The sequence below is a fragment of the Oryza sativa genome, chromosome 3 (genome assembly GCF_034140825.1).
Source record: "Oryza sativa Japonica Group chromosome 3, ASM3414082v1".
NCBI lineage: Eukaryota > Viridiplantae > Streptophyta > Magnoliopsida > Poales > Poaceae > Oryza > Oryza sativa.
Window position 1 is genome coordinate 36,943,099 of NC_089037.1, and position 23,187 is coordinate 36,966,285.

At 46.1% G+C, this 23,187-nt stretch overlaps 8 protein-coding genes across 11 annotated transcripts; 3 read left to right on the plus strand and 5 right to left on the minus strand.

Annotated features, from left to right (window-relative positions):
* Positions 1–708: 708 nt before the first annotated feature.
* LOC4334819 (transcriptional repressor ILP1) lies at positions 709–4,165 on the minus strand. 2 transcript variants are annotated; one of them, XM_015776114.3, is made up of 2 exons: positions 4,081–4,165; positions 709–3,981 (listed from the first exon to the last, which is right to left on the minus strand). In XM_015776114.3, exon 2 carries the CDS (start codon positions 3,933–3,935, stop codon positions 1,068–1,070), a length of 2,868 nt encoding a protein of 955 aa, XP_015631600.1. In that variant the 5' UTR covers positions 3,936–3,981; positions 4,081–4,165; the 3' UTR covers positions 709–1,067. The 2 variants fall into 2 exon arrangements, with proteins under 2 accessions (XP_015631600.1, XP_015631601.1); XM_015776115.3 differs by having other exon boundaries at positions 709–3,985.
* Positions 4,166–4,274: 109 nt separating this feature from the next.
* LOC4334820 (uncharacterized) lies at positions 4,275–6,234 on the plus strand. Its single transcript, XM_015776116.3, has 2 exons — positions 4,275–4,442; positions 5,223–6,234. Exons 1-2 carry the CDS (start codon positions 4,337–4,339, stop codon positions 5,897–5,899), a joined length of 783 nt encoding a protein of 260 aa, XP_015631602.1. The 5' UTR covers positions 4,275–4,336; the 3' UTR covers positions 5,900–6,234.
* A 318-nt stretch (positions 6,235–6,552) lies between these two features.
* LOC4334821 (protein BCCIP homolog) lies at positions 6,553–9,110 on the minus strand. 2 transcript variants are annotated; one of them, XM_015777520.3, is made up of 9 exons: positions 8,908–9,110; positions 8,690–8,829; positions 8,328–8,600; positions 8,022–8,231; positions 7,849–7,914; positions 7,561–7,653; positions 7,415–7,471; positions 7,235–7,343; positions 6,553–6,901 (listed from the first exon to the last, which is right to left on the minus strand). In XM_015777520.3, exons 1-8 carry the CDS (start codon positions 9,047–9,049, stop codon positions 7,242–7,244), a joined length of 1,083 nt encoding a protein of 360 aa, XP_015633006.2. In that variant the 5' UTR covers positions 9,050–9,110; the 3' UTR covers positions 6,553–6,901; positions 7,235–7,241. The 2 variants fall into 2 exon arrangements, with proteins under 2 accessions (XP_015633006.2, XP_015633007.2); XM_015777521.3 differs by lacking the exon at positions 7,235–7,343.
* A 202-nt stretch (positions 9,111–9,312) lies between these two features.
* Positions 9,313–10,189, plus strand: LOC4334822 (putative gamma-glutamylcyclotransferase At3g02910). The gene has a single exon (XM_015777522.3). The coding sequence runs from the start codon at positions 9,370–9,372 to the stop codon at positions 9,934–9,936; it is 567 nt and encodes a 188-aa protein (XP_015633008.1). The 5' UTR covers positions 9,313–9,369; the 3' UTR covers positions 9,937–10,189.
* Positions 10,190–11,238: 1,049 nt separating this feature from the next.
* On the minus strand, positions 11,239–15,028 carry LOC4334823 (probable ADP-ribosylation factor GTPase-activating protein AGD9). Its single transcript, NM_001419014.1, has 7 exons — positions 14,429–15,028; positions 14,215–14,333; positions 13,027–13,483; positions 12,634–12,894; positions 12,121–12,243; positions 11,810–11,914; positions 11,239–11,641 (listed from the first exon to the last, which is right to left on the minus strand). Exons 1-7 carry the CDS (start codon positions 14,495–14,497, stop codon positions 11,537–11,539), a joined length of 1,239 nt encoding a protein of 412 aa, NP_001405943.1. The 5' UTR covers positions 14,498–15,028; the 3' UTR covers positions 11,239–11,536.
* A 510-nt stretch (positions 15,029–15,538) lies between these two features.
* On the minus strand, positions 15,539–18,154 carry LOC4334824 (exosome complex exonuclease RRP46 homolog). 2 transcript variants are annotated; one of them, XR_001544503.3, is made up of 8 exons: positions 17,870–18,154; positions 17,675–17,775; positions 17,319–17,339; positions 16,757–16,829; positions 16,627–16,694; positions 16,170–16,299; positions 15,908–16,061; positions 15,547–15,829 (listed from the first exon to the last, which is right to left on the minus strand). XR_001544503.3 is itself a non-coding variant. In NM_001419029.1 (7 exons), the coding sequence occupies exons 1-7, from the start codon at positions 18,087–18,089 to the stop codon at positions 15,958–15,960; spliced, it is 717 nt and encodes a 238-aa protein (NP_001405958.1). In that variant the 5' UTR covers positions 18,090–18,154; the 3' UTR covers positions 15,539–15,957. The 2 variants fall into 2 exon arrangements, 1 of the variants encoding a protein (NP_001405958.1); NM_001419029.1 differs by having other exon boundaries at positions 15,539–16,061.
* Positions 18,155–18,351: 197 nt separating this feature from the next.
* LOC4334825 (uncharacterized) lies at positions 18,352–21,566 on the plus strand. Its single transcript, XM_015774936.3, has 6 exons — positions 18,352–18,902; positions 18,982–19,040; positions 20,018–20,087; positions 20,204–20,326; positions 20,414–20,542; positions 20,846–21,566. The coding sequence occupies exons 1-6, from the start codon at positions 18,408–18,410 to the stop codon at positions 21,293–21,295; spliced, it is 1,326 nt and encodes a 441-aa protein (XP_015630422.1). The 5' UTR covers positions 18,352–18,407; the 3' UTR covers positions 21,296–21,566.
* A 251-nt stretch (positions 21,567–21,817) lies between these two features.
* Positions 21,818–22,626, minus strand: LOC9268233 (protein NUCLEAR FUSION DEFECTIVE 2). The gene has a single exon (XM_015774939.3). The coding sequence runs from the start codon at positions 22,577–22,579 to the stop codon at positions 22,043–22,045; it is 537 nt and encodes a 178-aa protein (XP_015630425.1). The 5' UTR covers positions 22,580–22,626; the 3' UTR covers positions 21,818–22,042.
* Positions 22,627–23,187: the final 561 nt, after the last annotated feature.

Consider the following 23,187-nt stretch of genomic DNA (forward strand, 5'->3'; position numbering starts at 1 on the left):
ATGTAGCTGTAGAATCTTGGTGCAACACAGAACAGATGCTCAGATTCAGAGTTTTTCTTTTTATACACAGAGGCTGCAGATTTGCATTGTTTTCTTGGTAATTTACTTTTTCATCACTATTTAGAACTAAGCTATTCACTTTCTTCCCTGCTCCAGGTAATATACAGTACGCTAGGACAGTCAATGTGTGCATCAGCTATAAAAGCCTAACATCATGAATAATAGAAACAACTAGCAAAAAAGTGCTGGATTATGGGATTGATTGATGGAAACTGGCATGAAAAGTTTCAGGTCGGTCAAACAGAAACATTTTGCATTGGAAGAATGGTCCACAAGACATACGTAAGAAAGGCCTAAGATGTTTACAATTTCCATTGGACATAAATCCAGGACAGAATGACAGAAAGACAATATTATATTTTGTATAATTCCATAGACCTGGATGTACTGGTATCACTTAAAAAAATACAATAATCCCAGTTATTCAATTATGTTGTCACCCTTCGTGAAGAATAATGGAAGGAAGAATAGGGAAAGCGCACATGAAGAAAACAGAGTAGACACGAATACAAACAAAGCTGAGAAGCTTAACTGGTAGTGTAAGTTATAGATATCAAACATAATCTTAAATAGAAGCGTTCATGCAATATTTAGACACCTTGCATCTTTCAAAAAATACATTGTCAGTTAGCTAAATGTAAAAAATGGTTTGCTGATGCAAACAGCAAAGACATTCTGCTCAAGGCCTCAAAATATAGTAAAATTAACCATACAGACACGCTCAAACTGTCATACAATATGTCTATAACACAGAAAAGTGCTAGAAAGATATATATTTGCAGACAGTTAATTAGCATTGGTAAATGGTAATTAAAAATGACCATAATTTCTGAATTGAGAAGCCCCCATAAAATTTGTATGGATAACATCATGCAGGATTGAACGAGGAACTCATGATCATTTAATGTACAGAAAACCTGATGAAGTTACAACATTTCCTAAAGCAGAAGGATTAAGAACCTGTATCACAGTCAAAACTGGAATTCTTGTGGTATGCCGAATAAGAGCTAAAGGGCTTCTCTGATCTGAAAAGTCTTCAAAATAGCTCTAGCTTTATCATATTCATTCAGTTCTACCAATATGTCTTTCAAACGACGAGCCAGCCCACGTGTCTCTTCCTCACTTATGCCTGACATGTGTCGCCTCTCCAACTTGTTTCCTAGTTCTACCACGAGATCTATGAAAGGCTGCAACTTTTGGCTTGGTGAAGACCACACTCCTTTAAGTAATGCAGATATCCGCTCAGCCCTAGCAATTGCATCATGGGCATCCAAAATGATACTCTTCATATGAGGAAGAATTTTCCCCTTCAACAATTCTTCCAGAGCAAGCTTCTCTAAAACAGGTTTTGCAAAAATATCCTTCCACAAACACACATTTTTAAGAAGACGTATCGCAACTCCAAATCTATGAGCAGCATACTGCGAAGCACCTGGAACAGTCCTTGTCACCATTGATCCCCAAGCTGGCACTGAAATGTCAGCAATGGCCTCAGTCAGACGACTATTGACAGCGGCCAATAGTTGATGCAATGCCTTGCTTGAGGTTGGTAAATAGCTAATGACCATATTAATTGCATCCACAGCGTTTTTGGTTCTTTGGGTGCTTAAAATATCCCAACAGTGCATAATACGGTGGTGCAAAATAGGAAGAGCCACCTTCTCTACTAATACTGGAATGAGGTCCTTGTCCACATTGTTAGGGTCAGTGCCACTTTCACTGTTTTGCTCACCATAATCAAAAAGAATCTTGTGCCACTCCATGCCAAAGAAATCAGTTGTTTCATGGAGAGGATCCCACTTCAAAAGCTCCAGTCTGACATAAGGGGTGAACACAGATGGCGCACTCAGAGCTACATGAGCATCTCGGTAAGCCAGAGGATACTGAGTTTTCCATCCTTCAAACTTGTCCTTAACAATTCTAAGGCTTGAGTATTCCTCGGCAGCATCACTGAATACAAGATCAGCAGTCTTGAGCAACTCATCACGGCTGGACAGATAGGCACTGCTCTCACTATCACTCTCATCAGTGCTTAGTTCCCCTTCGATATGTTCATTATTTGCACTCCTCCCTTCAGATGACAACCTTTTAGATTCTGATCGAATTTTTCTTCGCCTCCTGTCTTCTTCCCTACGCTTAAGATCCATTCGCTTCTGCATATTGATATCTCTGCCGAATTCATCCAGCTCAGGTGGTAGGTTTGAACTTTCCCTAGCAGCAGCTGCCGCCGCTTGTGCAGCATTAGATGCAGCAGATAGATAAGCTGAGCTTGATCCTTTGCTAAGGACAGATACTGCTGCATTGACGGCAGCTTCGATAACACTTGATTCATCAGCTAGATCAGCTGCCCTCCTCTCTGAGACAGCAGTCACTCGATTCTCATGCAGCTTCTGCATGTGCTCCTCCAATTCCTCTATATAGAATGCCTTATCATTCAAGAAATCACACATGACAGAAATGTAATTTCGGAGCTCCTGCATGTACACAAACTTCCTTTCTGCATCTTGTAAACCACTCTCAAGGCTAGATATCTCTGAAAGAGCTTCAGTAAGATGTGTGTCAGTCTTGACTAAAGCATCCACTGTTGTCTTATGGGTCTCCTTAAGCTTCCTGATGTTCTCCTGCAGGGCTTTGCTTGCTACATCAGCTTGTTGAGCGATTGACAGGAACTCTGCACTCCCAGATGCAAAAATAGAAGTCCCAGGCAAAACCCCGCTAAAGGAAGGCTGGTAACGGGGATCGATTGAGTATCCGGATGGTTGCGGCTGGACCTGCACAGGAGCTGGTCCACCATTCGCTGCTCTCTGAGCAGAAGCATCATCCACCCTCCTACCAAGCCCCTTCCTGAACTGCTCCTCCTCCCATTTCCTCTCTTCCTCATCCTCATCGTCATCCTTTTCATCCTCAACCTCCCTGAAACCATCATTGATAACCCCCAAACTGGCAGCAGGACCTCTATTATTGATCACGCCAAATACACCTTTCGTGCTCCTCTGGCTATCTGACTTCTCAGCGTACATTGCAATACGGCCGCGTGTCTCATCATCATCCTCGTCGCTGGATCCACCAGCAGCTTCACGACTGCTAAGCACACCACCTCCATCAAGGGAGATGTAATCCGGTGCTGCATGCCTCGGCTGTTGAAGCTGCTGCCGCTTTGCTCGGATAGCTTCAATTGTTGCGCGGTCAGGTATGACTGGTCCTTCTTCCTCCTCCTCCTCTTCCTCTGACTCATCTTCGTCTTTGTCCTCGTTCTGCGATGGATTCCTTGGTCCAATGCTAGCTTGTGACATAGGTTTTACCAGACCTTTGAGAATCACCACGGGCTCTACAGCAGCAGCAGTGGTGTTTGTAGCAGGAGCAGGACTGGCGGCAGCTCCAGGCAAACGCTGTCGTGGGGCTTCAGCGGTTGGAGGGGGAGGGGGCGGCGGTGCACGCATGAGGCTCCCAGGGAGTGGGCGGGCGTTCTTCTGGAGCTCACGGAGGCGCTCCGGCGTGTACTCTCCAGCATGCGACTGGAAGTTGGACGGCTTCGGCGCGGGAACCGCCGCTGCCACGGCCGTAGAGCTCTTGAGGCGGTCCCTGGCGGGCGTGAGGCGGTGGAGAGTCGCCGCAGCTGGCGATGCCGTGCGGGCCTGCCGGACCGTAGCAGCCGGGCGGCGGCGCTGCGACAAAGGTCCCTCCTCGGCGTCATCGTCGTCCTCGTCCTCGACGAAGCTGAGGCGGCTCGCGCCCTGACGTCTCGGCGACCTGGGCTTGGGAACGGGAGGGGTTTGGGTCTTGGTGGCTGTGGGCTTGGAGTTGCTCGAGTCGTCCCCGTAGGCGTCCTCGGCGTCGTCCGTGCGGCGGCGGAAGTTCTTCCGGTGGCTGCTCATCCCGCCCGCTCGCCACGACGGAGCGGCGACCAGGGGTAAAAAAAATCTGCCTAGTTTGGGGAACTCTATTAGGGTTTGTGCCTAGAAAAAACCTTGGGTTCGAGTAGTGAGGTAATAATCAGGTAAGAGAAGAAGGGAATCTCACCGGCGGCGACGGGCGGCGGCTAGGGTTCCGGCGGTGCGGAGTGTGGAGATCCGCGTGCAAAGAGAGAGAAAGATGGGAGGAAGGCGAAGAGGTTTCTGGATCCGGATCCAATAAGAAACCGCCTCCCAGCTAAGGCCTGGCCCATATCGGCCCATGTGGTGTAAGTTTAGGCCCGCTCCGCTTCGTCTCCTCTTGGCCTCTCCTCCATCCCTTCGGAAAAACCCTAGCAAATCCCCGCCTCGATCGGAAGGAGACCATGGCGACGGCGAGGCTCCGATCCGCCTCCTCCCTCCGCGGGGTCCTCCTCCGCCACTGCTCCGTGGGAACCACCTCGCCGCCGCAAGTTTTCTCCCGCGTCTCAGGTTCGCCTCATGCTTCGAATCTCTCCCCCCGTGGTTCTCTCCATAGTTAAATCTGATCCGCGTGGTAGTGCCCAGCTATGAGCTGCGAAATTGTTGTGAGAACGGGCATACGATTCCATGGTGCACAAGTTCGGTTCTAGTTTGATTAGGTCCTGGGCTCCTGGAGGTGCTGTGCCCTCTATGTAGTGCTAATGTTATCTGACTGACTAGCTATATGTTCTTCTATGTTGTGAGTAATCTCGGAATTTCCAAGTTAGATTGTAGTTGGTGGTTAGACTTCGGTGAGAGTGCATGTGTCAATGAAAAGGTAGTTTAAATGACAGTCCTCCACATCTATTTCAGGGATGATTTTTTCTAACTCCACCCACAATCCAACATAATCTGTGGATTCAAGCTTCTACCTTGAATTTCATGATTTATTATCTGCTATTCTCTACATATTACTCTCGTGAGCCCCCAATACCTCTTTCGGTTTCACATGATTTAGTTTTGCCAGTTACATGTGTCTAATTGTACTGTATTGAGGTGCATTTGTTAGGAAGATGTGTTATAGTAATTCAACAGGGCGCATGGTTGAAGTCCAATTTACCACTGTATGTTACCTCAAAATGCTTAATAGCGTAATGATCTTCCTTTCTGAAAGCAACATGCTCCTTTGCTAACTTAATGGTTTCTGAACCATTATCTTGGATAGCCGAAGTATATAGATTTGCATTCTTATTTTTTTTATAGGTGTCAAAAATCCGATTAAAGTCAGCTAACTGTCCTTTACATTATCAGATCTTCAGGCTCCTGGATGTATTGCATGGAAGCATTTCTCAACATTCAAGCCTAATCCTCTTCCAAAACTTGATGGCCTTGGTTCAGTCACTTGTTTGTACAGTCAGGCAAGATGGGCTTCTCAAGCTGCTGCTGTTAAAGAAACTGAAAATAGTGGCAGCAAGATAAGCATTGGGCCAAAATCCAAGCAGATCAAGGAAGATGACAAAGATGACAGGCTAGTTTACCAGGGACCTATATCATCGACCATAAGAAAAGTGAAGCTTCTTTCTCTGTCCACCTGCTGTCTCTCTGTGTCGCTTGGCCCTGTGATAACATTCATGACATCCCCAGATATGAATGTAATCCTCAAGGGCGCTGTTGCATCCACTGTCATTTTCCTCAGTGCTACCACAACGGCAGCCTTACACTGGTTTGTGAGCCCGTACATTCACAAGCTCAGGTGGCGACCAGGTTCAGATAGCTTTGAAGCAGAGATTATGTCATGGCTGGCTACACCCCTCACAAGGACAATCAAGTTTGCTGATGTCAGGCCTCCAGAGACCAACAGACCTTTTGTCACTTTTAGGGCTGAAGGGAACTTCTATTTTGTTGATGCCGAGCACTTCCCGAACAAGGCTTTGTTGGCGAGGCTTACTCCCAAGCACCCTAATGAGTCTGCATTCAAGAACTTGTGATTGAAGGTTGCCCAATGACCTCATGGCTGCACTCGCGTTCATGATCATTTGTTGGCAGTTTACATTTTTATTGTGATACCTCCCTGCTAATACTTCCAGAAGAAGTAGTATACTATGTTATTAGCGTTCCTTTAAATCCATGTGGAAATCAGTAAATGCTGGTGTCATACTACGATTTTAGTTAAGACACTGAGATGGCGTGCTGACTGTTCTTAATAAGTAGCGGTGACTTTTGCTTAGGACACCTCCCAACATTCTGTTGTTTATGATGTTGCAATGCTACACGCCCGTGTGTGCTTGGCAGTTTAATTACGTGATGCTCTTGTTTTGGCTTAGAGATATGATATATTTGCAACCATTGTTCAAATTTCATCTGGAACACCGAGCGATTGGTCGCTGGTTGTTTTTGTTCAGCTATCCATGTTTTCAGAGACTTTGCAAGGCATGACTAATGTCCTCTGACCTTAAGGACGCAGATGCCTATGCCTTCAGAAGAGATGCGGTTGTTATGCACAGGGCACAGTTTCGTCACACGTTTCTACCTCATGGCAAAAACAATCATAGACAGTTGACTTTGACCACAGTGTGATGTATATCGATCAAACAAACTCCCAGCTAAAATGTGGTGCGTATGGGCTGAGAAAGACCATGTCTTCGAGCAACCAAAAAAGTCCTTCAAAATCTCTTGATATCAGTATAAGGGAAGTTCATAATTGATTTCCTCTTACACATGAATTTCTCTTCTACTATGGCAATGCTAGCAATTCAATTAGGGCTTTGCACTCACAAACTTAGCGTCCGCGCTTACTAGGGACACTAACAAGCAATAGCAAGAGAAGATATGGAGGTTCCAATATCATGTGGACAGCAGCAAAATTCCACACGACCTACAATGCGTGGAGAGAACTATTCAGATAGTAGATCCTCCAACTTCTTTCGGAACTTCGGAATTGCTTCAGCTTTGACGGCCATCACTAAGCCCATCTCCTTGTAATTCTTCATCTGAAAGGGTAGACAGGGAGTCCATTCAATTTAGGTGTACACAACATCAAACTTAGAATGATGCATGTTCAGATTCTGCTTGAAATGGTGAGCTAATGATCATCAGAAGAAGAAAGATATAACGAAAGCATAACACAAAGGAACGAATGTTCCTACTTCACATGATTGGGATTTGGTCATTTGGCTACTACTACCTCTGTTCCTAAATATACAGCGTTTGTTGATTTTTTGGACATATGTTTGACTATTTGTTTTATCAAAAAAATTATGCAAATATGTAAAAACTCGTGCTTAAAGTATTTTTAATTATAAAACAAAATAAATGATACTTACATATTTATTAAAACGAATAGTCAAACAGATGTCCAAAAGATAACAATATCAATCCAGGTACCAAAGGAAATTTGTAGTGCCAGTGCCACAAGTGAACCAGTTCCAGATGCTGAAAGTAACTATGAAAATATGAATAAAAGAACAGCATAATAAAGCCTGAAGTACTTATACACAACTAACCTCTTGCTGAGCCGATTGTTCAGAACGTATTGGGAAAGTGAACGACCATGAAGAAAGCTGAGGAAGAAAGTTTTGTTACCACATCAAACAGAACTGCACAAAGAAAAATTAATCTCAGATTGTCAGTAGCATGTCCTGCTTGATACCTCGCGAAAAATTTCGTCTTCTAACTTAGGATAGATAATAGGCTCATCCTCTTCTGTACTGTTCTTTGCCTTTTGCTTTGCTGGAGTTTTCCTCTACACCAGATGGCAAAGACGTGTTATTCATACAGCTGAAGCAGTTACAACAAGACAGGAACTTTCATATACAGAGCACAATTACACTTGAAAAATGATCTATACAACATCTTACACGGAAATACTGAGCAACAAAACAAGTCGCTTTGAATATCAATGGGCAAAACAAACATGGAAACAAATTGCATTGCTCACCTCAAGTACTCTGACAACCATTAGGTACTGCTTGAACCGGAAGGAGTCCCGGAGTTCTTGTGTTGGCTTCAGATATGCGAGGACAGTTGAAAACACGTTATAAGAAAGTAGAGAAAAGAATGTGTTTCACACTATCTGAGCTCGACGTTCATAAAAGAAGGTGCTTGACAAACCTCGTCTTCTGTGGCCCATGAAACTTCGTCAAATAACGATTCATACATCTTGGGCACAAGTTCATATGGGAAATTCACAAAACGGCGGCACACAAGCAGACCCACATCAGGTGCTTTGTCCCCCAGCATTTGCTTGAGCTTCTTCTTGGTATCCTTGTCACCACAAACAGCAAGCAGGTAATCCTTAAGATCCTTCATACAGCGGTGCTCCTACAAGACAACACCAGCAAGTTGATTAATCAGAAGCCACCAGTGCAGCAAGACCTATGTATCTTGTGGATGAAGCAGTGAGTAGGTTGAACATACACTGTATCTTCCAAGATTAAGCACGCTAATGAGACCAAACAGATCGTCATTGCCACCAGTGCTGCTTCCATCAGCACCATTTCCTTCACCATCCTCTTCATCGTCAGCAATCTTGACAACCGTACCCACCGTGGTCTGCTCAAGGATGAGGTCGACGAAGCCAGTGAGATCCCACGGCTTGGAGTCGAGGTAGGTCTTGAGCAGCAGCTTGACGCCATGGAAGTCGCCGGGCTTGGGGTCGTAGAAGGCGAAGTCCGCTTGCACCGTATCGAGCTAGGAGCACCAATCCGAAGAGCAACTCGCATCAATCGATGAGTAGGAACTCCAGAGAGGCTAGAACCAAGGTAGAGGTAGGCACTCACCTCCTCCGACGCGTCGTCGCTGTCGTCGGAGTCGCTGCTGTAGCTCTCGTCGTCACTGCTGTAGCGCTCCTCGTCGCTGGAAGGCTCGGCCCGCTTGGCGCGCTTGGGCGGCGGCATATCGCGACTGGAGCCGGCGATTCCTGGAGAGCGGCGAGGCGTGAGAAGGAGGTAGCGAGGCCCCGGCGACGGCGTTGCCAATTAAGTGTAAGCACGCGTACCTGAAGGGATTTCGTCGGCGGCGGCGGCGGGTGGATCCTCGGGGGGAGGTAGTGGTTTAGAGGAGGAGGCGGAGAAGAGGAGGGAGCGAGCGAACGGGGAGAATCCGGCGAAGGGAGCCGGGCGCTTTCGGTCGCCGACCATGATCGCCGAGCAGTCGGCGGCGGCGGCGGCGGCGGCTGGTTCGGAGAGGGAGGAGAGGCTTGCCTTCTCCAATGGAAGTAGAACGAGGCCCATGCATCAAGGCCCTGTTTGTTGGGCCGCAAGGTGAGTCGAGCTCCGTGCAGCCCATATTGTTAATGGGCTGGAAGGCTAATGCGACAAATGTGAGAGGCTGGGCCCACGCGACATCGACGAAGCGGGCCCACCTCTCTCGATAAATAAGCCGACCCAAGCCTCAAAACACCAACCAACCAACCAAAGAAAGAAAAGCTCGACTCGAGCTCGCCGCGATTGAATCGCGCATGGGCACGGCGGCGGGCGACGCGGCGGAGCAGCCACCGGCGGCGCCGGAGGCGAAGAGGGCGGCGGCTCCACGGACGCTGGTGTTCACGTACGGCACGCTGAAGAGGGGCTTCTCCAACCACGGCCTCCTCCAGGACCTGGCCCGGGACGGCGACGCCTCCTTCGTGGGCGCCGCCACCACCGCGCCGCGCCTCCCGCTCGTCTGCGGGCCCTACCGCGTCCCCTTCCTCCTCAACCTCCCCGGCGCCGGACACCGCGTCTCCGGCGAGCTCTACGCCGTCACGCCGCGCGGGCTCGACCGCCTCGACGAGCTGGAGGGCGTCTCCCGCGCGCACTACGAGCGCCTCCCCATCTCCGTCCTCCTCGCCGAGGGCGCCCAGGTCGACGCCGTCGCCTACTACGCGCACCGCGGCTACGCCGACGACCTGTGGGCGCGCAGCGGCAAGAAGGGGTACCCGGAGTACTCGCCGGCCGTCGCCGACGGCTACATCCGCCGCAAGGATCGGCCGCAGCAGCTCACCTTCCTGGAGCAGATTCGGGTGTTCGTCTCATCGCAGTCATCGTAGAACCCATCAATTAATCTCTTTTCTTTTCTTAATCTATTTTTCTTCTCTTTGCAATCACTCCTCCTATTTGTGCGATAGCGTGCATGGGCCATGTGACAATCTCTTGTGATGAATGGATGATCACGCGTGCTACCTAACCTACCAGATCGCCATATCAGGCTATCGCTGATCGCGTGATCTGTAGTATCACATCCGTTTGTGTGGGGGTAAAATCAGCCATCTTCCTGTAATAAAATAGAATGATTTTCCATTAGACTCACTGATCATTGGCTGTGAAATTTGCCGGCCGCCTGTTCATCAGTTATCTCGATCAAGGCTTCAACTTTTACTGTGGTATGCCGGCTCCTAGCTGGAAAATGTTGAGGACAAAAACTCTTCTTCAACCCAAAGATAACACAACCATCCTGAATTTGGTTGTAGGGGACGCAAATTCAAAACCATAATTTTCTGGTCACAATAATTGATGTGTTCAAGATAACCTGCTCTGCTCTGAATTTTCTGTCATCTTAATTAATTACAGCTGCCTTGAATCGTTCAGACAATACACGATATCTTAGTTGACTCGGAAATAAAATGAACGAATGAATCTAAAGACGAGCCTTGCGTGGATTGCAAATTGGCAAAGGCAGCACAGATGCTCCCGTCACTCGCTTAGAATAACAAGCCACAAACACAACACAAGAACAAAGAGAATTTGCTTTGTGCAAGATTCTTCTAATGCGATTACATCAAGAATCTGTTACTGTCAGTGTCACTGTCAACCATTTGCACAACGGGCGGGCCTTGACGTTCCAGCATTTTTGACGACGAAAAAGTGGAGAAAAGAGAGGAGACAAAATAACAGTCTTGCGTGGCACCGCCTGGAGTCCACGTCACTTTGAACGGCTCTGCTACAACGATACACCCGGCAAGACAGCAACTTGCATTGTGTTTATCATTGGTGGCTCAAAATCACAGCAAAACAAGCCATTGCAATATATAATATGATGTCGACAGACGGCTGTTCGCAAAGTACCATTTTTCCCACGATAAGCTGAATCTATCATACTCGACTGCCAGTATTTGGTCAGTTTCCATACACGGTTAGCTGAATCTTGCCTTCACAAATTAACAGTTTTTTTCCACCCTGCAAGATTGCATTATAATAAACCTGTAACATTTAAGCTATCGACAGAGACGTCAGTAAAAGGAACAACCAGCCAGTTTGCAATAGCTTATCTGCTTATAATAGGAAGATGAACTCTAACTGGCAGTGGCACAGATCACTGTGAGAAATAAGAAATAACATGACTGGTTCCATTTAGCACAGGCACATCAAAGTATACCTTTTCTTCCCAGCTATACCACTAACTGGAATGAATACCATCGTATGTTTCAATCTTGTCAAGAAACGAATAAAAATATCTTCATGCGGACAGGGTTCCAACAATAGTAAAAAAGGAAAAAAGAATACAGACGCATAATTGCCAATCCTCTACTTTCATCTACATAGCTGTGCAACAAATGCTTCTCTGAGCTGCACCACATTTTAAACTCAATACGGTATTCTGTGCAGGTTTGCCAAAACAAAAAATGCTAATGATCTCGCCCCATCAACCACTCAAAGGATTCTGTCGAGGTCGCTGATAAAATTGGAGGCTATAGATGTCAGCTTCTTTCCAGTTTCTCCAGCCATATTCTTGAGGGAAGACAGATCTTGAGATGCCTGCACAACAATCCCAGCAGGTAAGATATTTGTGCGTTTCAAGGATCAATCTTTGTACTGAATAATTCAGTAGTAACTCAGTGTAGTAATGATTTGCATGCTCGGTTGCTTAAAAACTAAATATGCAAGAGGTGACAAAAGGCTGGCAATTATTTACAGAATAACTACCTGGAATGATATTCTGTTGATGAGATCCGCAGCACTTAAATCCAGATTCGAGTCATCCATGTCGCGGCGGCCAAAAAGATCAGCACTTGAAATGGACGAAGAACCCTGAATTAAAGGGGGAAAAAAAAGGAGAACCGTAAGGGAAAAAAAAGATGCAAACTTCTACAGAATATTCAAATGAAGTACTAGCACAAACATAAACAATAGACAAGAAATTTCAAGTCTGGAATGAAGTTAAGAATGCTTCGACAAGTTCGAAGGAGATGCAATGTAATGGTCCTCGGACAAAGAGATGCTAAACTAATACGCACCGCAAACTTTTGAAGGGACATTTGAGCGTCTTTCTCTTCTCTGCTTTGATTGCCAAAAAACTGAGATGATGAAATTGCCTTTGCATTAGAGAATTTTTTCCTTGCTTCGTCAGTCTCCTGAATCTGAAAGGTATTCACGTCCAGTGTCAGTACTTATTAACATAACAAAAATCTACAAGCGGAAAACTATTTGATATAATAAGAACATGCTAGCAATAACAACAGCTTGCATAGAGAGAACTGACTTTTCCAAAGTTCAAAAGGTAATTATTCTGTGAAATTTGTAGATGTTCACTGATGATTAAACAGCAGAATGCAAGCATGCAGCAAATAAAGGAAGGGGAAATGACATCATGAAATCAAAACAAGTCAAGCTAGTGGATGCAGCAAAATCTAGTGCAGTGTTTACATTATCATAGAAAGTAAACTTTGCAAACTTATGTATTGATCAGAAAAGTCAATCTATTTATTATTTACTTATTGACATAGCACAAACATTGGTTCAATATTTACCTGGGTCTTTGTGGCAGCTGTGCTTGTTTTCTTTTGGAACCCATTATCCATTCCGTACTCTTGAAAGAAGTTTGATGATTTTGGTGGTGCTACGTGGCCAGTCATTTGAGTTCCTCCATTTCTTGAATCAACTGCTGGCTCATTCTCCACATATTCAAAACGTGAATGCAAGGACGGGCCACTTTTTGTGGTGGAAGTAGTCATTACTGGGGCAGCAGGTTTTGGCTCTTCAGGTTTCTGATCATACAGGCTTTCACTTGGCTGCAACATAAAGGCAAAGGTCAGTCCTTAATGTTCACATCATATAGATAGAAGAGAGGAGGTATATTAAATATTAACTGTGGGAAGGAACCAAACACATGCATACATAGCGCTAATGATCCACAGTGTTACCTTTGTGGTGAGCTTTTTAACACCAAGCCCTCCAGTCTTGCCTCCAATCTTCTTCGCACCAATGGACTTCTTTACAGAAGTGGCAAAAGTGGGATGAGTAGGGGCTTTTGGTGTCTGCGTAGGTGCTTTTTGCGAATTGGTGACATCAGGTTCCTGCTTCCCATTGGTATTCTCTGCTGGTGCCTCTGGTAGCTTGAACTCAGGGAAGTCATCGGATGGATTTTGTGGTTGAGACGCTGCAACTGGCGACGATGGCAAGACGTTATCAGCAGAACTCTTGGCAACTTCCTTTTGCAGTATCTGCCTGTACAGCTCAGCAGCCCTTGACGTGTACTTTGCGTCGACCTTGCCACCATCTGTCCACCCGTGCTGTTTAAAGAAAGCATGGGCACGATTGTTGCCTCCAAAAGCCATCATCTTCAGTTGATCTGGAGTCCATGAATCTAGGTTTGTTGACCTATAGAAAATACATACGGATTGTATAAGAGAAAGTGAAAATAAAATGGGTACAGTTTTGACATTTGGCAGGCACAATACTAGTACTTTTGCGGAGTATCAAAGCAAGGCATTTTATGATTTTTTTTTTTGTGTGGTAGAAACAACACAATAAGACAAACGTGCAGCATCATGAGATGGGTAGCAATGTAGCATAGCCATAGTAGTGATCATAGATATAGCAGCCAGCAATGAAGTTCAATATGTTCATTGCAGAAAAATATAACGAAGTAGTAGGTGATTTACTGTGAATGCGCATATGGATCTGTTAGACCAAAATGTGTAACTTGTGAATGCAAATGCCGATGGGATGAAGGTGTAAAGCAGGTATTGACGTTGATGGCCCAAGAACCTAGATCTCCGGCTGCATTCCCCACCAGATGGGCTGTACCAAAAATAGGACCTTTTTTTTTTCTTTTTGATGAAAGGCTCGGCCAGATCCACCAAACCCAGCAACCACAGGCACCTATGCGCTGTACCATATCCCTTTTTTGGGGGGTAAAGAAGAAAAAGGGAAGTATTATTGAGATCGTTGAGCTGGTCTGCGCTAGTTCCTAGGAGTCGTGATGGGCTTAGAGTTGGTTGGTGATGGAAAGATGAGGAAAGGAATCGGATGTGATGGCGTGGGCGGATTGCAGATCTTGTGAGGGGAGGGGGCGTGGATCGGGATGGGAAGGGGGGGTAGAAAGAAACCTGACGAAGGTGATGTGGACGCCGAGGCTGCGGTGGACGGCGGAGCAGTCGAGGCAGAGGAAGATGCCGTAGGTGACGGAGGCCCAGGTGGGGTTCTTGGCGCTGCAGTCGAAGCACATCTGGGAAATTAACAAGCACACGACAATACTAGTACATGAGATCTGACTCTTGAGGCGAAGAAGAAGAAGAAGAAGATCTGAGAGGAGGAAGTTACCTTGTTCTCGGGCTTGGCCTTGAGGCGGCGGAAGACGGCGTTCTTGTCGGTGAAGGCGTCGAACGCCATGGCTGCTGCCTCTCTTGTCAGGCAGGCAGCCCAGCCCAGCAGCAGAGATCTGGGACGCCGAGGCGAGGATGCTTGTTTTGCGAAACAAACAATTAATTGCAGTTTGGTGGTGGCAAGGGAGAGGAGAGGAGAGGAGAGGACTCTTTTTGTGGAGTAGGTAGGGCTCGCTATATACAATACCACCAGCGAGGAGAGCAACGTCAACCAATTAGGCGGAGCGCGAGCCGACGACCGTGCGCGCAACGCGACGCAACCCAACCCAATTCACCGTCAGGCAAAGGCAACCAAGCCGAAGGAACCTTCCTTCCTTCCCTTCTTTGTGAATGTCAAATTATCAATGGTTTCTTCTTCCCTGGCTGGCCTTCAACACTAGCAACGCCAGGCTGACTCCTAGTCTCCCTCCCTGACCCTCCTCGCGAGCGTTTCCCCCTTTACTTTTTTTGACCACCACCACCTTAATTATTATTTGCCTCCATTCACCGCCCCTCGCTAAAAATGAAGCACAGTAAAAACAAGCCAGCCAGCACATATGCACTGTGCAACACACAGCCTCACGCTATTTTTAGGTATTCATTCATGATAATGTCGTACTCCTGCTAGCTGCCTTGGACGAGGCATCAACAACTAACCTGGATGAATGGATGGATGACCTGCCGTGCCGCCTCATCATAGATCCCAGTCGGTGCGATTCCAAGACCCGCTACCAAACTTCACTCTTCTGCTTTCGTCCTTTGCCTCTCTACCCGTCTCTCTCTCATCAACCATGCACCTTCCAACTCATCACTACTATCACTGCTCCTACCAGCTACTCCTTCCGTCCCAAAATGTTGCTACCTACCCATCTTAAAACAACGAATCTGGACAGAGGATGGGAGGTCTATCCAGATTCGTTATCCTAGGATGTGTGTAGCAACATTTTAGGACAGATGTAGTAGTACTAGGATTCAGCACTGTGAATACCGTGGAATAATAATCATATTCTCACACACTTGTTTCTTTCCTAATCCTAAACATATTCCATTATAAAACTGTGATTTGAATCAACTAAAAGCGATGAATTCTTCCTCTCATGTATTGCTCACCTTCATCATAAACAGGGCGACCAAAAATGTGCAGCAACATGGCAAAGTGGTTTGTTACACAACTGCTTTGACTTCTTCCTGAGTTACAAAAAGGCATTTCTTCCTTGCTCATCTAAACAAACGACAGTTCCCTCGCTACTAGTACTACAAACGAACTCACTAGTCACTACCAAAGCAGCTCAACATTCACAAAAAATGCGAACAAGGCGCTACATATTTCCTGCCGGATCGCTCCACCATCCATGCACATCTATGAGCCAATTTCAAACATCAATAATGCACCAAGAGTCCCCACGCGTTTCATATTCAAAACATGAGCTGCTACAACCTTGTGCTTCTGCAATGTTGAGGCGTTTTCTATCGCATGATTGCCTCCTCTCAGACATCTCCAGGTGCCTGCTTCTGCAATGTTGTCCTCATAAAATCCGAGATCCGTGACGATGCAGCAAGGCCCCTCTCTATGCAGCTGAAATAATCTTCCTCTTTACATGAGACAGAAAGGGGACATGTTTAGAGCCACAATATATGCATCCCTATATCTATAATGTCCAGAAGAACACATCAAGCTGAGGCACAAGATATAACCATACCGGACATCACTCCATGGGTAATGGAAGTTATCAATCCTCTCTCAGAATCCTCCTCTTTCTGGTTTGGTTCTTTTGAACTAGCAGACTTGCGTGAATTGGGGAACACCAAATGAGCAAATGATTTCAATTGCTGCAGATGACAGCAAACAGTAACATTAATGCATATGCACTCCTAAAGATGTTCTCAGCATTAACTTATTTAGATTTTCAACAGTTAAGACTATACACAATCAACATAACATTTCAGAAGATGATACCTGACAACTAGACCCACCTAGAAACCAATATGATAACTTTCCACAGAGTAGAGGGATTAAAAATGTACTTGTTGTCCACAAGTTTAAAGAGCGAATTATGAACCAATAGTTCTAAGATGTTTTTTAGGGAAGAAACGAGATAAAAATTCGTTCTTTCCTTTCCTAGTGCAGAGGACTTAATCAAAACGAGAAATTTCTACCTGCTCTTCTGCTTTGTTTGTGTCCAAAATCACTTCACCATCCTCCAGTACTCCACAACCAATTGCAACTGCATCACAAAAGCTTATGAGATATATTTCATCAATGAGCATACAAAGATTACTAACTTACCTGCAAGATGTTTCAAGGGGATGCCAGCAAAAACAAGGGCTGCGCAGCAAGCATTAATTGCACATGGAAGAAGCTAGACTTAGTCAAGGATTGTGCTTGATTGAAATCTTGAAGACCGAAATACTAAGAATCTGTGAATATTACAAAGAACATACTACATGTTGATATCTGCTATAGCAGGCCATGCCCATTCATATAAAGCACGCTGTATACAGTATGTTGATTGGAAGACTACTCAGAAAAAGCATGGAACCAGGGACTTCCATCAATACTTGGCATTTTCTCATCACAAGTCAGTTATATTAGCCGGCCAAAACAAACATTTTGCGAGGCAAAGAATTCAGGAATAAAACAACGAACCACTTATCCTAACTGTAGACAACCAGCTGAAATTAGCAGTTAGCTTATGAGATTCACAGAGATACAGGAAATTAAATTCAAATGCCAATCTACTGCAGCTAGTAGCCAAAAATCTGAAATCATTCCTATATCAAGTACAATGTTCATAATCCAAAAGGCACCCAGAAACAATACTAAGTAGTACATTACGGCAAAAGGATACAGAACCATCATTGCCCACAACCTGCAAACAAAAGGATAACTAAATTAAAGGCAAAACGATATAAGGCAGTGGCATGATGCACTAAACCTAAAGTACGCTTGATATGGCACGCTAAGAAAATGAAGTTTGACAATAAGTCAGCAATAATATAGCAAGCTTGAATCAGTAAGCAAACTCAATGAAGATTTTGTAGCAATCAGCGTCCTTAAAGCAGGGACAAGAGAGTACAGACAGTCAACTTGCGTGGCACAACACAAGAGCAATGATTCTAACACAATTTGTCAATAAGTATAGGTAGAACAAAACAAATGCAAAGCAATAGCCATAGCAGCATGGGAAGGGAGTAGATCTTATACCTGAAGAATGACAGAGGTGGTGGTGTTTGGATGAACAGTGAGCAGGCAAATGCTCTGCAATGTCCTCTTGAGCGTCATCTCATACTCCTTCTCTTGCTTCCCTGCAAATAAAAAATAAAAAATAAAAATAGCACACCATTTGAGCGATTCAATTGGGCGAGCAGCGATAGCAAGCGTGGAGAGGAGAGTAGTTACCAATCTGGCCGGTCATGGGCTTCCAGACGACCTCAATGGATGCCTTCTCGGGATTCTCCCCCTTCCTGGTTCCCGGCTTTGGCCCGTACACGGCGGCGAGCACGATGGTGTCCCCCTGAGCCCACCGCGCGGAGCCATGGGCGCGGTCGAGAGGGTTGCGTGTGCAGGAGAAGGGGCGGAGCTGGTTCGGGTTCCGCCCGTCCGCGCGGCTCTCCTCCATCCTCTCTCCTTCGGCGATGGGAACCAGCGTGACGGCGGCGGCGGTCGTCGAACTCCAGAAACCCTAGAAAACCCCCTCCTCCTCCTGTCCTCCCCTTGTTCTACCATGCCACCGCGGCTCGTGCCAAGGATACAGACAAATCCTAGCCGTTCGATCTGAATCCAACGGTCGAGATCGCCCCAGCCTGTCCCCTATTCTGGGGCGAGTTCCAACTAGGCGAAACCCCGCAACAAAAGAGTTTCCCCCTCCGCCTCCGAATCCCAACCCCACCGCCGCCGCCGCAAACCGTCTCGCCGTCGCCTCGCACCGGCGGCGAGAATGGCGAAGAAGAACAAGGAGCCCGCGTCCGACGACGCCGCGGCCATCCGCACCCTCTTCTCCGCAGACAACCCCTTCCGCCGCAAGCCCTCCGACGACCAGCCCGCTCCACCGGCGCCCACCGCCGCGGCGCCCCGAGGCAAGCACCCCGAACCCGAGGTCGCTGAGCCGTCCGCGAAGTCGCGCAGGGATGAGCCCCGGCGCAAGAGGAAGCGGGACGAGGTCGAGGCCGGCCACGAGCGGCGGAGGCTCGGCGGCGCACCCGCGCCTCCTCTTCCGGTCGTCGGGGAGAAGAGGAAGGTGCCCGAAGAGGTGGCTGCGGCGGCGGGGGCAGGGCAAGAGGAGGAGGAGGCGTTCGACGACGAGAGCAAGCTGCTGAGGACGGTCTTCGTGGGGAACCTGCCGCTCAAGACCAAGAGGAAGGCGCTCACCAAGGAGTTTGCGGCGTTCGGCGAGATCGAGTCCGTCAGGATACGCTCCGTGCCACTCACCGACGTGAGCACCATTGCCCTGTGCTTCGTCTTCATCTTCGTCCTCCTCATGCTTATCTGTGCTGATTTGTGCTTTGCTGCAGACCAAGATTCCAAGGAAAGGAGCCGTCATAAAAGGAAAAATCAATGATTCTGTCGACAAGTGAGTGCATTCTTGCCTGTCTAGTATCAACTACGATTGTTTATGCCATTGCTTAAATAGATGGCAGAGATAGCTACGAAATGCATTTTTTCCCCTATCCTTTATGCTTGCAATTTCAAATGGATTACATATGAACAGATTACAGCTGGTTGCAATTAGGACATTAGCATTGAAACACCGATTGAAATGGGCTTGCTCACACTTCTTTCTTTTCCTATCCTATCTCCTCCCCATTAGTTATAGCTTTACAATTCGCTTCTATGCCCTGAACATTTATTAAGTTCTCTACCATTTGTTATACATGGTTAAATGCCCTGTTTTTTCACTCTCTTTTTTTACCACATTTCACCTTAAAGTGTTTTCCTTTAACTACTGTCTTGATATATACAAGTTATCTGTCCTATTTGGATTGCTAGTTGAATGTAGTATAGGAAACTTCTGAATCTCAACAGTGTTGATTGTGGCACAACTTTTATTTAGTGATATAACAAACAACTTTGGTGTAGCTTAGGAGTCAATATTCTGCAGTTTGTTTCTAATAGCGCGTGCTTTGTTTTTTTACTGATGTGCCTATGTAATTATTTCTGCGTGCATGGAATACTTTCCTCGATCAACTAAAATCACCACAGCCCTTTACTTTGTCATTTTGGTTTCTACCTTCTGTGCTGTTTGAAGCAAAGGAGGAGATAAGTGACATGATTACCCAAATATATAATGGTGTACTAAGACCAAAAAGGCGCGTGCTTCGTATAGTTCCTTTAAGAGCATTTTGTTGATATTTCGTATTTTTCATGATCTGATGCCATCAACTCTGATATTCAATATATATCCCAGTTATTAGACGCCCATCAATGCACAAGGACTATATATTGATTGTAAAATGTAATTGATTGTGCTGAGCAGCTGCATATGTCAAATGTATTGTTTGCCTAATGTTTCTCAGACTCATTTTGTCTGTACCTTTTCACCCTTTGCAGTGTACATGCCTATATTGTGTTCAAAGATGAGCAGGGTGCACGTGCTGCTTTATCTCATAATATGGCCCTGGTGAGTTGGCTTTCTTAGAACTGAAAACATGATTAGTTTATATATCTGGTATATAATTCAAAAACTTCTATGTTGTGCCTGATAAGATAGTTTTTCTTGATTTTGATACTTTCTAGTTTGATGGCAATCATGTCCGTGTCGATATGGCATGTCCACCTCGTAAGAAACTTAAAGGCGAAGGACCTCTTTATGACAGAAAGCGGACAGTTTTTGTTGGTAATCTTCCGTTTGATATAAAGGTGAGTATCATGTGGTCAGTATTGTATATGGTCTGTGTAATTCTTTTGAAGAAAAGGTCAGATTTATTTTTTTTACTGGCATGTCAGGATGAAGAGGTGTACCAAAAGTTCTGTGGTTCCAGTGGTTCAGAAGGTGATGTTGAAGCTATACGTGTTGTTCGAGATCCAGATACAAGTCTAGGAAAGGGTATCGCCTATGTTTTGTTCAAGACAAGGGTACAATCTTTTACCTTCCTATTTCATCTGGTGCAGTGTGACCCACTAAATAAGTCAAAACCCAGAAGTCCATTTGATGTATAATATGTTTGTCGATAAATGGCTTTACTATGTACTACGTGATTTTGAACATCATTTATTGAAGATGGTAGCATTAACCATGCCATACAATTAAATGCTAGTACTGGAGGAAGACGATAACAGAAAGACTTCCTTGCTGAATTATGTATTCAGAACCAAGATAGCCAGTTGACGACTCAATCATACACTTTTATGCTGACCATTTTAATATCTGCCATGCAGGAGGCTGCAAACACTGTCGTAAGAAAACAGGATTTCAAGATTAGAGATCGCCTTCTGAGGCTTGCACATGCAAAATCAGCTGATGCAACACCAAAGAAGACGACGGATGCTGGCAAAACAAAGGGTGGATCGAAACACAAGACAGCTTTAACACCAAGCAGCAAATCCCATGAAGGCAGTGACAAGACCAAACGGAAGGCGTCAACTTTGTCATACCAAGGCCTTAGGGCAAGCAAATCTGGTGTGGTGAAGAAGGCGAAGGTGAGCCAGCGTCCAAGTTACCAGGGGAAGCAGCAAGGCAGGACTAGTGAGACAGGACATGATGCTAGTTCTCAAAAAGCCAAGCGCCCTGCTGTTGCAGCAAGGAAGGCAAAGCAACTAGCCAAGAAACGCAAGTTGGATGCTCAAACTCCTGAAAATACACATCGGAGCAAAAAAGCAAAGAAGTAACCATCCTTAACTTGAAGATTGTCATCCTGTCTTTGTACAAGGGGGTTGAGTCAGATTTTGGACAAAATGAGCTCCTGACATTGTTAAACCCCATGCAAGAGTGATCTTGAAATGCAAGGCTGATACAAATTCGTAGTACTGTATTACTTAAATTAAAGTTTGCGCTCATGTATACTGACATTAATGTTGTTTTTTCCCTGTAACATCGTGCACTGATATCATTCATTCTGCTTTTGATTGAAATATTTGCATTTTAGCTTTGGTTGCTGCATATGTGCCAACCTTGTCCAGTTGTCCCCTGTGAGAGCATCAATATGCTTGGACATGAGCTTTCTACAGCATTCCAGTTAAATTGTCAAATTATTTGATGTTAGGTACGTACCATTTTGTGTATAAGTGCTGCTAAATGCAAACTTGGAACATCCACTGTAAAACCGATGCTGAAGCGCTTACAGGTGCTGATAAAAATGAAGTCTTGTTCCATGATTCATCTCATATATTCCAGATAATAACTCGAGTATGTAAGCAGATGCACATTCGTGGACTGGATATTAGGATGCATAATACCAACTTACATAATCTAATATACTCCAGTTCAAACTGGAAATTAGAAGCAACTGATACAGTTCATACTACTAGTTGATAGTACTAAGTAGTAGGAGTACATTTAACGATCTAGTGTGATGATATTGCAGCAGGCAGCAGCATTAGCACTAATTTAAATTAACGATCAGTCTGATTTGTGAATCACATTGCGGCTTTGGCTGATGCGGCGGTGAGCACGTGCAGCTTCCAGAAGACCTCCTCGGCGGCGTGGGTGCTGTTGGCGTCGACGGCGACGGCGCCGATGAGGGCGCGGAGGGCGCCGCAAACGACGGGTGGGGCGGTCGGTTTGGTCCCGGCGGCGACGCGCACGATCGAGGGGATGCCGACGCGGGCCGCGGCCGCGACGCAGGCGGCCTCCCCGGACGCGTCGCGGGCGCGGCGGGAGACGGCGGAGGCGGAGGCGTCGTGGTCGGCCGCGAGGGCGCGGAGCGCGGCGGCGGACTGCGAGGCGGCGAGGCCGAGGACGGCGAGCGCGCGTCCGTTCTCGCGGGAGTAGGAGGCGTGCGTCATGGCGCGGCGCAGGAGGTCCGGGGCATGGAAGCGGTAGGCGATCTGGTTCTGGAGCGTGGCGAGCGCGGCGTCGAAGGGGGATGAGGAGGACGGCAAGGCGTGCGAGCGAGAAGAGGGGATTGCGACGAGGATGACGACGAGGAGGCTGAGGACGTGAGCCATGCCCATCTATCTGCTCACTGACCCTTGATTGATCCCAAGGAAATTGGTAAAGTGAAGAAGAGAATGTGGCGGCGGCCAAGGAAGACGATGATGAAGTTGGCGATCGAGTAAATTGCTAAATTGCCACTGTCAATTGATATCTACTACTCCTTAGGTGTTGCGCTAGAATATCATCGCAGACGATAATGCCCTTAGGTGTTTTTCTTTTCTCTCAAAGATAAACATGGAGATTAAGTTTTTTTACGCAAAACGATGTGGTATTAACGTATGATTTATTGAGTTTTAATTATTACAAACTTAAGAGATTGATTAATATGATATTTTAGAGCAACTTTCATATAGAAAGTTTTCGTACAAAACGCACCGTTTAGCAGTTTGAAAAGTTTGCCATGAAAATCTTAATCTTCATCCAGCTCTTATTGGAGAAAAGAACATGATCTTAGACTTCTTCTCCCTTCCCTTTAACATATGTTGGAGGTGCTTGCCAGCGGCCACCAAACGTCATGCTCACCATCCCGGCTCACCGACGTCGGCCTACGCTCCACTGTCACCAACTTAATGTACCGCCACTTTCATCCCCCCTCCCCCGCCAAACCTCTGTCATGCCACCTAAC

Excerpts from the sequence above, each read along its gene's own strand:
- LOC9268233 (XM_015774939.3), bottom strand. The coding sequence starts at position 22,579 with ATGGGCATGGCTCACGTCCTCAGCCTCCTCGTCGTCATCCTCGTCGCA.
- LOC4334824 (NM_001419029.1), bottom strand. The coding sequence starts at position 18,089 with ATGGAGGAGAGCCGCGCGGACGGGCGGAACCCGAACCAGCTCCGCCCC. Across the intron at positions 16,830-17,318 it reads TTGTGGGCAATGATGGTTCT|CTTCTTCCATGTGCAATTAA; the intron begins GTATCCTTTTGC and ends GACTAAGTCTAG. Across the intron at positions 16,695-16,756 it reads CCCCTTGAAACATCTTGCAG|TTGCAATTGGTTGTGGAGTA; the intron begins GTAAGTTAGTAA and ends TTTGTGATGCAG.
- LOC4334823 (NM_001419014.1), bottom strand. The coding sequence starts at position 14,497 with ATGGCGTTCGACGCCTTCACCGACAAGAACGCCGTCTTCCGCCGCCTC. Across the intron at positions 14,334-14,428 it reads AGGCCAAGCCCGAGAACAAG|ATGTGCTTCGACTGCAGCGC; the intron begins GTAACTTCCTCC and ends TTAATTTCCCAG. Across the intron at positions 11,642-11,809 it reads TCAACAGAATATCATTCCAG|GCATCTCAAGATCTGTCTTC; the intron begins GTAGTTATTCTG and ends ATTGTTGTGCAG.
- LOC4334819 (XM_015776114.3), bottom strand. The coding sequence starts at position 3,935 with ATGAGCAGCCACCGGAAGAACTTCCGCCGCCGCACGGACGACGCCGAG.
- LOC4334825 (XM_015774936.3), top strand. The coding sequence starts at position 18,408 with ATGGCGAAGAAGAACAAGGAGCCCGCGTCCGACGACGCCGCGGCCATC. Across the intron at positions 19,041-20,017 it reads ATCAATGATTCTGTCGACAA|TGTACATGCCTATATTGTGT; the intron begins GTGAGTGCATTC and ends CACCCTTTGCAG. Across the intron at positions 20,543-20,845 it reads ATGTTTTGTTCAAGACAAGG|GAGGCTGCAAACACTGTCGT; the intron begins GTACAATCTTTT and ends TCTGCCATGCAG.
- LOC4334822 (XM_015777522.3), top strand. The coding sequence starts at position 9,370 with ATGGGCACGGCGGCGGGCGACGCGGCGGAGCAGCCACCGGCGGCGCCG.
- LOC4334820 (XM_015776116.3), top strand. The coding sequence starts at position 4,337 with ATGGCGACGGCGAGGCTCCGATCCGCCTCCTCCCTCCGCGGGGTCCTC. Across the intron at positions 4,443-5,222 it reads AGTTTTCTCCCGCGTCTCAG|ATCTTCAGGCTCCTGGATGT; the intron begins GTTCGCCTCATG and ends TTACATTATCAG.
- LOC4334821 (XM_015777520.3), bottom strand. The coding sequence starts at position 9,049 with ATGGTCGGCGACCGAAAGCGCCCGGCTCCCTTCGCCGGATTCTCCCCG. Across the intron at positions 8,232-8,327 it reads TTAATCTTGGAAGATACAGT|GAGCACCGCTGTATGAAGGA; the intron begins GTATGTTCAACC and ends GTTGTCTTGTAG. Across the intron at positions 7,472-7,560 it reads AAGACGAAATTTTTCGCGAG|CTTTCTTCATGGTCGTTCAC; the intron begins GTATCAAGCAGG and ends TTTCTTCCTCAG.